The 18,620-nt window shown below is 35.5% G+C and overlaps 1 protein-coding gene and 1 pseudogene across 1 annotated transcript; both read left to right on the forward strand.

Moving 5' to 3' along the window:
* The window catches only part of LOC134326288 (zinc finger protein 208-like), a 163,760-nt pseudogene extending 160,444 nt beyond the window's left edge, over nucleotides 1–3,316 (forward strand).
* Nucleotides 3,317–15,912: 12,596 nt separating this feature from the next.
* On the forward strand, nucleotides 15,913–18,243 carry LOC134326372 (piggyBac transposable element-derived protein 4-like). Its single transcript, XM_063008530.1, has 2 exons — nucleotides 15,913–16,134; nucleotides 16,364–18,243. The coding sequence occupies exon 2, from the start codon at nucleotides 16,788–16,790 to the stop codon at nucleotides 17,829–17,831; it is 1,044 nt and encodes a 347-aa protein (XP_062864600.1). The 5' UTR covers nucleotides 15,913–16,134; nucleotides 16,364–16,787; the 3' UTR covers nucleotides 17,832–18,243.
* The last annotated feature ends 377 nt before the right edge of the window (nucleotides 18,244–18,620 follow it).

The following is an 18,620-nucleotide window of genomic DNA, read 5'->3' on the forward strand; positions in this document are numbered from 1 at the left end:
TGTCCTGATAAACCGCTGGTGAGGGAATTTTTAAACATCATTGACTCTTTTAATTTAGTGCAGTATGTGTCCGGTCCCACACATGAACATGGTCATACCTTAGACCTTGTTCTTTCTCATGGTTTGTCTGTGTCAAATTTAGAGATCTGTGACAGTGGGTTTTCTGATCACATGCCTGTTTTATTCGATGTTGTTTTATCCTGTGCTGCAGTTAAATCTTGCGTTCCTGCTCGGCTTTGTCGGAGTGTTAACCCCCTCACTGCTGGTCAATTCTCTGCTGCTTTCGATCAGCTTTGTCCCCCTCCTGACTCAGCCTCTGTTGATACGGGGGAGCTCAGCTCCTGGTTTGATGTCTCTTGCAGAACCATACTGGACTCAGTGGCCCCATTAAGAACCATACAGCCGAAAGTTAAACCCGAGCCCTGGCTTAATGACAGAACTCGTGCAGCAAAGCGGGAGTGTCGCAAAGCTGAGCGCAAATGGAAGAAGGACAAGCTGCAGGTTTCATTTCAAATCTTAAAAGATTGCTGGCGTTCTTACCAGAACACTATCAAAGAAGCCAAAAGAAAATATTTGTCAAATATTATCATGGCAAATTGTCATAATCCACGGGTGTTATTTAAAACCATTGACTCAGCCCCTCAGCCCATCTGTTCAGAAGCATCCCCTGAAATGTGTGATAACTTTCTGCACTTTTTTATTGACAAGATTGTCGCAGCACGAGCTCCTACCACAGCTCCTGCCTTCGACCCCTCTGACTCTGTCCCTTGCCTGACTGTGTTTGATAGTTTTGAGCCGGTGACTCTGTCGCACTTGGAGGATGTGGTAGGCCATTTAAAGCCTTCTGGTTCTCCCTGTGACGATATGCCTCCTCACTTTTTTAAAGAGATTTTTCATAGTATAGGGCAACAGGTTCTGGCCATTATTAACAGCAGTCTATCCTCTGGTGTTGTTCCTGTGAGTTTTAAACATGCTGTAGTGCAACCCCTGCTTAAGAAACCTGGCCTTGACCACACGGTATTGGCTAATTATAGGCCTATTTCCAAGCTGCCCTTTATTTCAAAGATCTTGGAGAAAGTTGTTTATGCTCAGCTGAAAGTTTTTCTGGATGAGCATAATATCCTGGAGGTCTTTCAGTCTGGTTTTAAAACCCTGCACAGCACAGAGTCAGCGTTGCTTAGGGTTTTCAATGACATCCTCCTGGCCAATGATTCTGGTGACCATGTGATCCTTGTCCTGTTGGATCTAACCGCGGCTTTTGACACGGTAGATCATAACATTTTAGTCTCCCGGTTGCAGCACCTAGTGGGCATTTGTGGTAGTGCTTTGGAATGGTTTAGGTCCTATCTGACGGACAGAACTTTGTGTGTGAGTTTTGCTGGTTCAGACTCCTCCCCAGCTCCCCTGCCGTATGGGGTTCCACAGGGCTCAATTTTAGGACCCCTCCTCTTCTCACTTTATCTGCTTCCACTGGGCTCCATTTTGAGAAAGCATGGCATCTCATTTCATTGCTACGCTGATGACAGTCAGATATATGTCCCGCTGAAGAAGAAAGATGCTTTCTCTATTAAGCCACTTCTGTTATGTCTTAATGACATTAAAGCCTGGATGGCCTTAAATTTTCTGAATTTCAATGAAAAGAAAACAGAAGTGATGGTGTTTGGTCCCAGTGGTTCCTGTGAAGCCCCTCCTGTTGATTTGGGCCCTTTGACACAGCATGTGAAGCATACAATCTCTAACTTGGGTTTTAAGATGGACAGTGATTTTAAATTGGACCGTCAAATTGGTGCAGTAGTCAAATCCAGCTTTTCCCATTTGAGGCAGCTGGCAAAGGTGAAGTCAATCCTTTCACATGAGCACTTTCAAACAGTGATCCATGCCTTCATCACATCTCGGCTGGACTACTGTAATGCACTTTATTTTGGAGTCAGCCAGTCCTCCCTCAAACGTCTCCAGTTAGTGCAAAATGCTGCGGCCCGACTTTTAATGGGATCACGTAAGAGAGAGCATATAACCCCCATTCTGGCCTCCCTCCATTGGCTGCCCGTGCATTTCAGAGTACATTTTAAGATTCTGTTGTTTGTTTTTAAATCTTTAAATGGACTTGCCCCGCCTTACCTCGCTGAACTGCTCCATCCCCACACTTCTGCTCGGTGCCTCAGGTCAGCTGATCAGCTGCTCCTGGAGGTACCAAGGTCAAAGCGTAAGCTCAGAGGGGATAGAGCTTTTTCAATCGCTGCCCCTAAATTATGGAACAACCTACCACTCCATATTAGACAGGCCTCTTCACTGGCTATTTTTAAAACTAGTCTTAAAACCCATTTTTATTCCTTGGCTTTCAATCCAGCATGAGACTTCTCATTGTTTCTAGTGTTTGTTTTATGTTTTATAATTATCTATGTACAGCACTTTGTCACAGCTGTTGTTGTTTTTAAAGTGCTCTATAAATAAAGTTGACTTGACTTGACTTGACTATTACTTTTTTACAATTCTTCAAAAGTACCACATGAGGGCGACATGTACAGTACAGTAGAAATGAGCCTCATAAAGTCAGTAGAAAAGTCAATATTCTTCAAGTGTCTGGTGGGGTGATTTAATAATAAATTGAGTTGCTTATTATTTTAGAGCTCTAAAATTGGCCTATAACAATTCCACAAAATGTGCATAATGTTACCATGTTATGTCCTTATGTTGTCAAAATATAAACAAAAGTATTTATAACGAGTAGATAAGAAAGTGTTTTTTAAAAATAGAGATTTTATTGAAATTTGTGTTTTAATAACAGAGAAGGTCTGAATTTCCAACTTTTTGGATCTACATATAGGTTGTAACTTTTCTTTCTGGTACATTTTTGTGCATCAGAACTCTGTAGGTTTTGTATATTAAACTGTAAAGTGATGATTTACCATCTTCAGCGCTTCACAACTGTATTACTGTATTGTCTGACCCTGGTTTATAGTTCTCGGCGAGACTTTGGACCTAAAAATACTACAAAAAACAAAAGCACCATTGATTGGACACGATTGGGGATCGCAGACACCTGCTTATACGAGGTCCCACAGTCCACAGTGGCCATGAGGTCAGAGGAATCGTCTGCAGACCTCGGAGGAATAGATCTGGGCAAGGGTACGGACCACCAACATCCCTAAATGGAAGAAGTCTGGCCTGGCCGGGATGTGAGCAGGAACCTCCAGCGTATCCTTGTGGAGACGTGAGAACCTTCCAGAAGATTGACAATCCAGGCAGCACGACCAAAAGTCACCTAGAGGACTCTCTGGAGGACACCAGGCATCTGCCACCCCTACTGCCAATCTGAGCCATCGAGGAAGATGGGCCAAAATGCACCTCGAGGTCTCTCAGACCAGAAGAAATGAGTCACGTCTGGAGGAGACCAGGCACCCGGCTAATGCCACACCTACTGTGAAGCATGGTGGTGGCAGTCCTGATAGAGGGGAAGATGAATGCAGCTGATCCGTCCTGCAGTGCTTATATATTTTATACCCCACAGCCAATTACCCCTCAACCCTAATTACCCCAAATAGTCTTACTGCATGAAGACCACGATGTTATGAACCTTAATGCTGGCCATGGTGCAGAAAGCACTGAAACACACACACACACACATGCGAACGCAGGCGACACAGACTTTATTAATATGATCACGTATTAAATCTGATATACAATCTAGCGCACTGTGTAGGGAACATAAACCAATTGTCTAATATACTGTCTAGTGCACTAAGTAGGGAACGTAAATCTATGATCGAATATACAATCTAGTGCACTATGTAGGGACATAATTAATTATGTAATACACTATCTAGTGCACTGTGTAGTGTATTACATAATTAATTATGTTCCCTACACAGTGCGCTAGATTGTATATCAGATAACGGATTTAATACACGATCATATTAAAAAAGTCTGTGTCGCCTGTGTGCGTGTGTCGCTCTTGGTCGCTCTTTCTAGATTCCGGGAGATTTTATCTGACTTGTGGGAATCAGGGAGCCGCTATGTATATGCGGGAGACTCCCAAAACTTCCGGGAGACTTGGGATGTCTGTAGTGTAGTCCTCTCTAAAGCTACCTGAGAGATACAGGATAGTGGTGGGCGAATCGATCCAAATATCGATAGTATCGATTAGGGCTGGGTATCGCCACCAATTTCCTGGATCGATTCGATTCCGATTCACCAGGTCCCGATTCGATTCGATCTTCGATTTTCGATTTTCGATTCGATTTTCGATCCAATTTCGATTCAACACATTTAGGCATTAACAGGTTTTGTTTACATATGTACAGATGTTCAGAGAACGAATGTGATAATTGTACAAAGAACACTCATTATTAAAAATATTTGTGTATTTTGTTTACATAAATAATTAATCCAAAACAGAAAACAGTAACATTCAACAGCCAGGTGTATGTTTACATTACATTTACAATGTTGTAGCATGTCAGACAAATGAAATAATAATAAAAAATGAATGTTACTGTTTTCTTCCATTTGTCTGACATGCTACAACATTGTAAATGTAATGTAAACATACACCTGGCTGTTGTACAGCTTATGCCAAGTTTACACTACACGACACTCTGATTAACAAATGTTCACACTACACGACTGATCGGCGATGGGGAGTTTTACACTACACCATCCATCACCAGGGGGAATCACAGGCGAGCTTCTCTGCTCTCCAAAACTACGTTTTGTCACGAAAACACACGTGAGAGGTGATGAAAGGTTTAATGATACCACGTCCAAACATGCACATCAACAAGTAGCGAGCAATCAAAGTTTGTGCGCTGATGAAATAAATGAATCTGAGTGGATTTGGCAACACGAGCAGCATGGATCGTTCTGTAGTGAGTTGGAGGTTAATAAATATTTTGTTTTGTAGAGAACGATCTCGCGTGTGCTGATGTATTCTGATAGAAACTATATTGCGCTCCACCACCTGTTTCCAACCTCTCCCCTGTGTTTCCCCTCGCTGTTTCTCACATTGATTGAGAGCCGAGTTTTGATCGCAGAGCGAACACCGAGTTCCTCCCGAATCCAGAGCCGAGCGAAAATCAGTGCAAAAAGTTGTGTAGTGGTCATAACTTGAGCTTCTGCCATGCTAAACTGATGTGCAGGTCAGATCTCGTTGCATGAAAAAACAGTGGCTGGTCACGCGAAATTAAAGGCAGTAACAATAGTAATAGATTTCCGTGTGCACCGTAAAAAGGGGCGTATTTAAAAAATCGATCTCGCATTTATATGAATCGATATCGGATCGTTCAAATAAAGATTGATTAAAATCGAAACATCGATTTTATAAACCCACCCCTAGTATCGATACCAATGTTGTTATTGGAATCGGATCAATACTAGCGTGATGGGATTTTTTCACATTTTAAAACGTATTCTTCAGTTTTAATGTTGTACTGTACTTTGTTTTAAGACAGATAAGAAGTGCAGTGAAAGGAATTAATTTAGTTTTATTATATTATTGTTTATGAACAAAAAAAACTTTCTATGAAAAAGAATTGACGTTCTTTAATATTTTTCTGTACTTTATTTTACAAAAAGCCAGAGTGTACAATGAGAGGGGGAATTATGTTTCTTATTATATAACTTTCTCAACAAAAACCCCCAGACTTTATTAAAGTTTATTACATTAATAAAATTACTTTTTATTCACCTACAAACTGTAGTGGGTTTTCACTGCACATGATGAACTAATAAACACAAAATCATTAATTAGTCAAAGCAAATTGATGATACATTCACCTCATAAATCATGATACACTGCTCTTCCCTGGTCCTGTATTTACTTGGTATCGGATCGATATCAAATGTTGCAGTATCGCACACCACTTATACAGATGTGCTAATGGAGATGTTTTACTGCTAAGCTGCTGTTCAACTCCAGTCCAGTTGGTGACGCTGGTGCGTCTTAAGTTGTTCTGCCAACCGCCATTAAACATCATAAGAAGAACAAGAAGCTGCTGTGTTTGTACTGTAGAGCCTCATCTGTAAGTAAAATATGTATTTAATTATAACCCTTATATTTAATTATAACCACATTCTAATTAATAATAAAACTAGAGTTCATAATAAAACATCACTGTGAGGATTTGAGGAGCTTTAACTCCAGTTTTATTTAAACAAACAAACTATTAGCTGCTCCGCTAACTGTTAGCATCACACATGATTCATATTACTGAACCGATTCATTTGAACCGATCCAGCAAAATGAATCAATTGAGCGGAACTGATTGAGTTTCTTCATGATTAAATCTCAGTTTTATATAAACACGCAGGCCCGGAGTGGCTAATCGGGAGATTCGGGAGGATTCCCGATGGGCCGGCTCATGTGAATCCCGAGTTTGGGCCGGTTGGATGGGAAAAATAATTTTGACATTTATCTGTCACCAGAGCTGGACTGGGAACAAAACTTTTTTCTTGACCAGCCCACTACAAGCACATCCACATCCACATCACACCCCCACACACAATACAAAGTCTACAATATTTCTTAACATTTACAGTTTCTTAAATGGTTCTATTGGATTTCGCTTTTCGATTGGATCATGACTCATTAAATCGCAAGAAATAAACCTTTAACACTGGTAAATATGCTTTTTTCGCACTTTTATTCACACGTGATTCACGTTTGTTCCAAATTAGCGCATTGTTCCGATGAGCAAAGAAATAAATCGCATGTGTAAATACTTTAATATGTTGACAAGGGAAATTAACCATGTGAGCTATGCACATAATCACTCTAAAAAAATGTCCTGAACAACTGTATTTTCCTTTCTGTATTATAGAGGACAAGATAGTGTTTACTTTTTCTGAGGATCAGAGACTAATGGTACCATCTCAAATTATATCCACCGCCCTATGTAGTGCACTATGTTGGACATGACATAATAGAACTTTCACAAAAATAGTCCTTAAAACGGCTGGTTTAAAGCCCCTGATATCCAACAGTAGCTTAGATAACTACTTATTAATCATTCAGTGACTGTTAAAAGAAATGTTTTGTACTGTTAGGAAGTACCCTAAGTTTCATTTGAGATGGGCCCACAGTCTCTTCTTAAACTGCGTTACTAACGAAGCAGAGGCTCTGGACTCTAACTATATTTTTTCTGCTCTCTGGCTGTGCTGTAGTTCCTCACTGCCAAACAGGTTGTCTCCATCTCGCACTCATTCACTATTTTTTTGAACACCTGTTGTTGTGATTATGGTTTATCCTGGGGGAGGGACATTTCTGTGATTGGCCAATGGACATGCAGTGAGGACACTGTGGTGGGCCAATGCACACTTCAGGATTATTATTCAGGAATATTTAAAACAGAATTTATTTTTCACTCTCTCAGCGGCCCACATACAGAGCGGCCCACCGGGAAAACTCCCGACCCTCCCGATCCCTGTCTGTCACTTATCTAATCTTCTTCTTTCATTCATTCTCCATTCATCTGACAGCGCAGCCCCTACATCGCAGCAGTAGATTAGATCTGTTCTACCATCTGATGGTATCTCCCCTCCCAAATGTTTAAGCTGGTTTGGCCCACGAGGCGTCTTTTCTGGAGCGCCGGTAAAAGTAATTATAGCAACAGAATAAGCGCTATCAGTCAGTGGATTTTGTAGAACCCAATACACACCATTAATCACAAATATCCAGTTTCAAGCTGAAAATAATAAACATAATTTGAAGTGTAATATATTAAACAGCCCAACTCATTAATGGAATGTTTTTGACGCTACTGTACTGATGATCCCGAGGAGGCCATGACTACTGAAGGGACAGGTAGAGGATAGTCTAACAGAGTTATTTAAACTAAGATAGTTATTTGTAATGTAAAACTGTAAAGTAGAGAATATACGTACATGATATATGTTCAATTGTTCAGACATTCAGAAATATGTCAGCACGATAGCCTAATTTATTTTAACAAATGAAGACAAATAACCTAAATCACTATCAATTTTACACCATCACAATATAGGCTAAAAAAAAAGAAGCATGTTATGTTATTCAGCAAAATAGGCTAACCCTTTATGAAATGGGGTTTTTTTTAGCCTCAGAGCCAGTCTGATCCTGCTGGTGAACCGAGTAGGCATAGAGAGGCCAGGACTACAGAGACGAGTAGAGAGGATAAAAATGAACTAAAAAACTATTTTATGTAACAAGTTGCACACAGAACAGATGTGATGGATAGATTCTAAATGATACCCAGTACCCAGATATTAGGAATGCTGAAAATACATTAAAATCAGCCCAAATGATATAGGTAAACAGGACCCCTTGGAGGCCTTCATGTTAATGTACACAGAGAAGGAAATTCTCATGTCTATAGACAATGACACCGTTAAAGTTACAGAAATCTGTGCACTGCTTAGGAGGCTTTTGATGCTGTAGGTAGCCTACTAAATATGTGTGTAATGAAGCTATTTAAGAGTTTAGTGTAAACCTAACAATATAGTACCTCTTTTTTTTTATTTCAACTTATTGCTCCTGTACAAATGTAAATACGTTTTCATCTTTATCACATTTTTTTACCTTTTAAATCTTTATCTGATTTAAATTTGAATTAAACATGTTTAAGTGAAGTGTTTTCTGTTAACTAACCAACATAATACCTGAACGTATACCCAATAAAAAGGCATTGAAAGAGCTAGCTGCTGTTTTATTTATTCAAATTCCTCCTGCATGGAAAAAGTGGGCCGGGTTTGGGCATAAAACTCCTGGGCTGAAAAAGGGGCCCAACTCCGGCCCTGTAAACACGTGATATTTTTAAACTTTGTTTATTGTTGAACTTTGTTTACAGTTGAACTTTGTTTACAGTTGAATGTTGTTTACAGTTGAACTTTGTTTACAGTTGAACTTTGTTTATAGTTGAACGTTGTTTACAGTTGAACTTTGTTTACAGTTGAACTTTGTTTATTGTTGAACTTTGTTTACAGTTGAACTTTGTTTACAGTTGAATGTTGTTTACAGTTGAACTTTGTTTACAGTTGAACTTTGTTTACAGTTGAACGTTGTTTACAGTTGAACTTTGTTTACAGTTGAACTTTGTTTACAGATTAACTTTGTTTACAGATTAACTTTGTTTACAGTTGAATGTTGTTTACAGTTGAACTTTGTTTACAGTTGAACTTTGTTTACAGTTGAACTTTGTTTACAGTTGAACTTTGTTTACTGTTTACAGGTGAACTTTGTTTATAGTTCAACGTTGTTTACAGGTGAACTTTGTTTACAGGTGAACTTTGTTTACAGGTGAACTTTGTTTACAGGTGAACTTTGTTTATAGTTGAACTTTATTTATAGTTGAACTTTATTTATAGTTGAACTTTGTTTACAGATAAACTTTGTTTACAGTTGAACTTTGTTTATAGTTGAACTTTATTTATAGCTGAATAGTCTGTCTGTCTATTAGATCTTTAATAATGCAGTCAGCAGAAGAGGGAGACGTCACTCCTGTGGATCTACAACATGAAGAATTTCAGAAGAAAATAACACAAAAGGAGGATGATGATGATGATGATGATTTTTTCTGTAAGTAAATATAGAGCATGATGCCACTTTTTCACCAGACAGTGTGGTACAGTACAGTATGGTACAGTTTAGTGTAGTACAGCACAGCTGCTACAGTCCAGTCTGGATTTAAGTTTTAATCTAACTAGGATTTATTTATGATTAGGAACCAAACCCACAACCTTCAGTTTCCCCCAGTTGTTGAGATTCTTCTTCTCATATTGATGAATTTCAGGTGAAGTCACTTTAATCCCTGCAGAACTTGTTGCTTCTGTGGAACTGCTCTTCTCAGAGGACCAACAGTGTGGAGGTTTCCAGATGAAGCCTGTGAAGAAAGAAGAACCTGAAGATAAAGATGAACTCAGTAAGACTTGAGCAAAATCATTTCTCCTAATTTGGTCGTGTCTGAATTTCTTGTAATATTTTAGTATATTTAGTGCATAAGTGAGCAGGTGAGTGAAATGAGGAGACAGAAGATAAAGAATATTAAATGGTATATTAAAAGGTATTTCTTATACTTGATGTTGAAATAGCATAGACTTATTTTCAAACTCTTTTATTGGAGATTATGAACAAGCATGCTCCCATGAGGAGTTTCAGAGTGAAGGGACGAGACAATCCTTGGTTTTCAGAAGAATTGTCAGAACTTATTTATGAAAGAAATTTGGCTTGGATTAAAGCAAGAAAATCTCATTTGGCAGTAGATTGGTTGGCTTTTCGATTGTTGAGAAACAGATGTACAATATCTGTTTGCAAAGCCAATTTAAAATGTTATCTTGATGAAACAACAAGAAATCTGAATAATCCTATTAAATTCTGGAAAACAATAAAGTCATTGTCTTTCATCCCATTATCCTTCTCTGTTATTAAGCAATTACTTGTAAACAATCAACAAGTTACTGATAGAGAGGAAATGGTGAATTGTTTTAATGAGCATTTTATTCCATCTGGGTCCTATTTTAACTGTGTGTCAAATAAGAACATATCAGATAAAACATGTACAGAAGTAAAGGACAGGCCTAAATTTCATTTTAGACCAGTTATGAAAAATGAGGTTTTGTCAACCCTTAAAAAGCTAAACGCTAGGAAGTCTGCAGGGCCTGATGAGATTGAGCCAATATTCTTGAGAATTGCAGCTAATATTATTGTTGAGCCACTTACTTATATTTTAAATTCATCATTGGAGCAGAATATTGTACCTGACGCTTGGAAATCTGCTATAGTCCTAGTACTTTTTGATGGGGCTTTTTCTGAAAAGCTGGTTGTTAGAAATGGGGTGCCACAGGGCTCTATTTTGGGACCACTGTTGTTTACCATTTATATCAACTTCCTTGGCGATAATGTGTGCAATGCTAATATTCATTTTTATGCAGATGACACTATTATCTATAGTTCAGCCTCATCACCTGCAGAGGCTCTTTCAAATCTACAGAAAGCATTTGTGACTGTTCAGCATAATGTTAATTCTCTAAGATTTACACACTGTCTGGTAAACCAATAGAATTAATTTCATCTTATAAATATTTAGGTTTTATGTTGGATGATAGTCTGTCTTTTAAGTTGCATGTTGAACATATGATAAAAAAGTTAAAGCTAAAAAGCTACTTTTTTACCAATTCTAGACTATGGAGATATTTTATACAGACATACCTCAAAGACAATATTGAACAATATTGAATTATTCAACTTATCACTGCACACTTTATGAAATGACTGGTTGGCTTCCACTTTCAGTACGACGGAGAGTACATTTTGTCATTTTTGTGTAGAAAGCAATTATTGGTCAGCTCCCACCATACTTGTCTAAATTTTTATCATCAAACAGGTCTTTGTATGACTTACGATCCAGTAGCTATATACAATGGGAAGTTCCAGTAGTTTGGTCGGAATCTGGAAAGACAGCATTTAGTTACAGTGCACCTTTTGTTTGGAATGATTTACAGAAATATTTTAAATTGAAGCAGTTTATTTCTTTGACTGAATTTAAAGAAAAAGTCAAAAAAAATTTATACATATGTTTGTTCTTGTTAAATGTATACATGTATATATACAGTATATCCTCCCTATGTTGTTGATGGAGTAATTTTTGTGTGATTTGCTGATGTCTTGGCCAGGGCTCAATTGTAAAAGAGATTTTAATCTCAATGTGACTTCCCTGGTTAAATAAAGGTTAATAAAATAATTTAAAAAAATAAACAGATCATGCTGACTGTACCGTGTATAGACTAGTATATAATTACAGAGTAATGCCAGGTGAATACAAGTGGCTGAATGATTGGGTAATGAATGAGAAGAAATAAAGTCGAGTATATAAGCTGATATGTTCAATATATACGTGCCACTCAGCCTCGAGACGACAAGGCAGAGCTGGATTCGATAGGATGTACTTGAAATTCGGCTCTGGTTGCAGCATGTGTTTTTATCGCTGCGCCACCTGAGCGGCTAGCATTTTTTAACAAGACGATGCAAAACCACCTGCTGCACACATTACAAAGGCGTGGCTGTGGAAGAAGAGGGTACGGGTCCTGGACTGGCCTGCCTGCAGTCCTGAACGGTCCCAACTTTTTTTGGAAAGTGTTGCAGGCCTGAAATGCAGGAATGGATGCTTATTAATGAATGAAATGAAGTTGAGCAGATAAAAGATGAAACATCTCAGCTCCATCCTGTCTGACATCAAATAAAAGTCAAAGTGTGTGTTTATATTATTATTTGCTTTTTCTATACTGTCCCAACTTTTTCTGATTTTGGGGTTGTATTGTTATTATTATTATTATTAAATCTGCTGAAACCCTGTTTGAACAAAGGTTTATAGGTCGTGTTTTTGACAGATAGTATAGAAGTACGTGTCTGTTAGTTCTAACTTAAGTGCTTAATAAAGATGTTGGTCGTTACTACCAACAATAACAAACTTATTTTTCTTCTTTCACAAAACAAAGAAATTTCAGGTGAAGGAACCTCGATCCCTGTGGAACACGTCACCTCTGAGGAACACCTCACCCCAGAGGACCAACAGTGTGGAGGTTTCCAGATGAAGCCTGTGAAGAAGGAAGAACCTGAAGATAAAGATGAACTCAGTAAGATATTTTTTATCTTGAGTAAAATAAGATTTGGATTGAATAGAATCAGAGGAACCTGGGATGAAGCATCATACAGTGAAAGCTTGTATTGTGCTCATGCAGATCAGTGTGAGCAGGAAATGATGAATGCAGGATGAATCACGTTACAGGACTTTAGCATCAGATCTCAGTTTAACAATTACTAACAGTATTTATTATTTATAATGTTATAAATGTATATGATTATTTATAATGTTATAAATGTGTTTGATTATTTATAATGTTATAAATGTGTTTGATTATTTATAATGTTATAAATGTGTTTGATTATTTATAATGTTATAAATGTGTTTGATTATTTATAATGTTATAAATGTGTTTGATTATTTATAATGTTATAAATGTGTTTGATTATTTATAATGTTATAAATGTATCTGATTATTTATAATGTTATAAATGTATTTGATTATTTATAATGTTATAAATGTGTTTGATTATTTATAATGTTATAAATGTGTTTGATTATTTATAATGTTATAAATGTATCTGATTATTTATAATGTTATAAATGTATTTGATTATTTATAATGTTATAAATGTATTTGATTATTTATAATGTTATAAATGTGTTTGATTATTTATAATGTTATAAATGTATCTGATTATTTATAATGTTATAAATGTATCTGATTATTTATAATGTTATAAATGTATTTGATTATTTATAATGTTATAAATGTGTTTGATTATTTATAATGTTATAAATGTATATGATTATTTATAATGTTATAAATGTGTTTGATTATTTATAATGTTATAAATGTATCTGATTATTTATAATGTTATAAATGTATTTGATTATTTATAATGTTATAAATGTATTTGATTATTTATAATGTTATAAATGTATTTGATTATTTATAATGTTATAAATGTGTTTGATTATTTATAATGTTTAAATGTATTTGATTATTTATAATGTTATAAATGTATATGATTATTTATAATGTTATAAATGTGTTTGATTATTTATAATGTTATAAATGTGTTTGATTATTTATAATGTTATAAATGTGTTTGATTATTTATAATGTTATAAATGTGTTTGATTATTTATAATGTTATAAATGTATCTGATTATTTATAATGTTATAAATGTATTTGATTATTTATAATGTTATAAATGTGTTTGATTATTTATAATGTTATAAATGTGTTTGATTATTTATAATGTTATAAATGTGTTTGATTATTTATAATGTTATAAATGTATCTGATTATTTATAATGTTATAAATGTATTTGATTATTTATAATGTTATAAATGTGTTTGATTATTTATAATGTTATAAATGTGTTTGATTATTTATAATGTTATAAATGTATCTGATTATTTATAATGTTATAAATGTATTTGATTATTTATAATGTTATAAATGTATTTGATTATTTATAATGTTATAAATGTGTTTGATTATTTATAATGTTATAAATGTATCTGATTATTTATAATGTTATAAATGTATCTGATTATTTATAATGTTATAAATGTATTTGATTATTTATAATGTTATAAATGTGTTTGATTATTTATAATGTTATAAATGTATATGATTATTTATAATGTTATAAATGTGTTTGATTATTTATAATGTTATAAATGTATCTGATTATTTATAATGTTATAAATGTATTTGATTATTTATAATGTTATAAATGTATTTGATTATTTATAATGATATAAATGTATTTGATTATTTATAATGTTATAAATGTATTTGATTATTTATAATGTTATAAATGTATCTGATTATTTATAATGTTATAAATGTATCTGATTATTTATAATGTTATAAATGTATTTGATTATTTATAATGTTATAAATGTATTTGATTATTTATAATGTTATAAATGTATCTGATTATTTATAATGTTATAAATGTATCTGATTATTTATAATGTTATAAATGTATTTGATTATTTATAATGTTATAAATGTATATGATTATTTATAATGTTATAAATGTATTTGATTATTTATAATGTTATAAATGTGTTTGATTATTTATAATGTTTAAATGTATTTGATTATTTATAATGTTATAAATGTATTTGATTATTTATAATGTTATAAATGTATATTAATATTTATAATGTTATAAATGTATATTTTTATTTATAATGTTATAAATGTATTTGATTATTTATAATGTTAAAATGTATTTGATTATTTATAATGTTATAAATGTATATTATTATTTATAATGTTATAAATGTGTTTGATTATTTATAATGTTATAAATGTATTTGATTATTTATAATGTTATAAATGTATATTATTATTTATAATGTTATAAATGTATTTGATTATTTATAATGTTATACATGTATTTGATTATTTATAATGTTATAAATGTGTTTGATTATTTATAATGTTATAAATGTATTTGATTATTTATAATGTTATAAATGTATTTATTATTTATAATGTTATAAATGTATTTGATTATTTATAATGTTATAAATGTGTTTGATTATTTATAATGTTATAAATGTATTTGATTATTTTCTGCTTCAGAACTGAACAAGGATTTCTGCTGCTCCTCGTGTCCACGTTCCTCTACAACCCAAAATCAGCTCCACAATCACATCAAGAGCTGCAACCATGATAAATATGAGACTCTGGTGAAGATTAAGACTGAACATGAGGATCTGACGCCCACCAGAAGCTCCAGTAATCAGCAAACGTCCTCTGGTACTGTCAGCATTAACACCTCTCTCAGTCCCACACAGGAAGAAGGAAACGTCTGCTCACAGTGTGGGAAGAGCTTCAGGTTCCTGAGTCATCTCAAAATACACCAGCGCATTCACACAGGAAAGAAACCATATCAGTGCTCACAGTGTGGGAAGAGCTTCAGTACCCAGGGTGCTCTCAAAATCCACCAGCACATTCACACAGGAAAAAAAACATATCAGTGCTCACAACGTGGAAAGAGTTTAAATACACAGAGTTATCTAAAAAAACACCAGCGCATTCACACTGGAAAGAAACCAAATCAGTGCTCACAGTGTGGGAAGAACTTCAGGTGCCTGAGTGCTCTCAAGATACACCAGCGCATTCACACAGGAGAGAAACCGTATCAGTGCTCACAATGTGGGAAGAGTTTTAATACACAGGGTAATCTGAAAAAACACCAGCACATTCACACTGGAGAGAAACCGTATCAGTGCTCACAGTGTGGAAAGAGTTTTAATATACAGGGTGATCTCAAAAAACACCAGCGCATTCACACTGGAGAGAAACCGTATCAGTGTTCACAGTGTGGAAAGAGTTTTAATATACAGGGTGAACTCAAAAAACACCAGCGCATTCACACTGGAGAGAAACCGGATCAGTGCTCACAGTGTGAGAAGAGTTTTAAAAGTGCAGAAGTAGTTTCTGAATTGGAACGACTGGAAGAAGAAGAAGAATTGCAGGTATCAGAAGAAAGTGACTATGATTCGTTTGAAGAAGACGCTTTTCTTCATGGAGAAGATGCTGTTCTTGACTTGTAAGTACATTTTTTATTTTTTATACCAAATTTACATTTGTGTTGTTGCATTGAAAAGTTTATTTTAGTAGTAAGGTAAAAATGCCAAGATCAAATTATTGTTTTCCAACTTTTATAACTTTTAAAAGACTATACTGTTGTTTCCAAGTTTATTATATATAATTTTGTTACAGCTGTGCATTTATTACAAAAACTTATGTTGTATTTTTCTTTTTGTGTTTTATAATAGCAATTCTGAGGATTCAGGTGATGACTGGGTGCCAGCTGCTCAGACTAAGAGAAAGAGGCATTCTTCCCCACCCCACCCTGAATCCACATCAAGGACCAATCACGCAGATCCAGAAAGTACTGTAACGTCTGTCGAAGTGGTGCCAAGTACTTCATCCACCCACCTCCCAACAATACAGAAGACCAGGTCATCAGCAACACGTGCGAAGAGGCAATCAAGAGGACGTTCTCACCGAGTTCCTGCACAAACAAAAAGGCCAGGCAGTGTTTCTACAACCGAAGATGAAGATGATGTTTGGCATGACATCACTGATGTTGATGAGGCACCCAGCATTCCAAAATTTTTGCCAAAGCGACCTCCAGGGCTACAGCTTCTATCGAACACTGTATATTCCCCACTGCAGTTGCTTCAGCTGTTTTTCAGTATGTCTGTGGTGAAGACTATTGTAGATAACACCAATAAGTATGCTGAGATCAGAGCAGCTGCAAATCCATCTTACAAATGGATTCCTCTCAGTGTTAGAGAATTCTACAAATTTATTGCATTGGTAATATACATGGGGATTGTGAAACTAAAATCTGTTGCAGACTACTGGTCTGGAAAGGAATATTACCGCCTTCATTACACCGCAAAAGTGATGACAGGCAAAAGATTTTTGGCAATCTCTAGTAACCTGCATCTGTGTGACCCAAAAGAGGACAAAGATAACACAAGGAGAAAGGGAACCTCAACATATGACAAACTTTTCAAATTGAAGCCACTGTATACAGAGTTGCTGACAGCATGCCGGACATATTTTCAGCCGGACAAGGACATTTCGATTGAAAGCAAGAATCTTCTAATCTGCATCTCTAAAGCAAGAACTGGCCTGAAACAATACATGAAGGCAAAGCCAACAAAATGTTGCTACAAAATGTTTGTTCTGGCTGATTCAACCACAGGTTACACTTGGAATTTTTTTATTTATGAAGGCAAGCAATCCGTTTGCTCAGGCCAGGGACTGAGCTATGACTCAGTTATGTCCCTCATGGATTTTGCCCTTCTTGGCAAGGGGTACCACCTCTACACTGACAGTTTTTACACAAGCCCCATGCTCTATTTGGATCTCCTGAAGAAGGAGACTCTTGCTTGTGGTACCATCCGTACCAACCGGAAGGGGTATCCAAGAACAAAAATCAATGATCTCACCAGGAAGGCAAAGAGAGGAACCATCCGCTGGCACAGACGTGGACAACTTCTTTTTGTAAAGTGGATGGACACAAGGGAGGTGGTGGTGTGCTCCACAATGCACAAGGCATATGATGGTGACACAGTGATGAGGAGAGTAAAAAATCAGGAGGGGGTTTGGAATAAAGTGAATGTTCCAGTTCCTGCAGCGGTCAAGGATTACAACAGGCACATGGGTGGAGTCGATTTGTCGGACACCTTGATTTCATATCACAATGCCTTACACAAGACAGTCAAGTGATACGAGACATTATTTTACCATTTCATTGACATTGGGATTGTAAATAGTTTTATTTTACATCAGCAAATATCAAAAACAAATGCACAAGAGGCTCTAACTCACAAACTCTTTAGAGAGAAACTGATGTCGGAGCTTGTGGCCTTTTCAGGGGACACCACCCAGGATGAGTCTGCTGCAGGACCCTCAGGTGAAACAAAACAATGCCTGCCAGCATATTACAGCGATGACAGTACAGCTGGCAGGTGAAAATGTGCCATGTGCAAAAGGTCTGGTGAAATTGTGAAGACGCCAGTGTACTGCACAAAGTGCGATGTGGCCAAAAGAAACTGTTTTTACAAATGGCACAATATGGGGCACCACAAAAACCTGTAAATATTTGTACCAAAAAATGTAAATAGACATTTTAAATACAGTAGTTTTGAGTTGATTGTATTTTTTCTATGATAATTTTGATATTTTTTCATAAAATTTGTTTTGCTAATAATTCAATTGTTCATTTCCTAATATCAAGTGTACTTTGTGAATAAACAGCATTAAAATGTGTGTATGCCCTTCAGACGGAAAACACACAAAAATAGGCTGGTCAGCCAAGGGGTAATTTACGTGTATGTAAAACATGGAGTTAAATACACATGCAGTAGTATAATTAAGGTAAATTAACTACCTAAAAGAGTTTCAATTTAGTATAGTTTAGTGTATTTAATCCAATTAAAGTCGAGCTTTTGTATTATTTTTGTACAATTACAGTATAATTAGCACATTTTAAGTGTATTGATCATTAGGGTGACA

The sequence above is a fragment of the Trichomycterus rosablanca genome, chromosome 14 (genome assembly GCF_030014385.1).
Source record: "Trichomycterus rosablanca isolate fTriRos1 chromosome 14, fTriRos1.hap1, whole genome shotgun sequence".
Taxonomy (NCBI): Eukaryota; Metazoa; Chordata; class Actinopteri; order Siluriformes; family Trichomycteridae; genus Trichomycterus; species Trichomycterus rosablanca.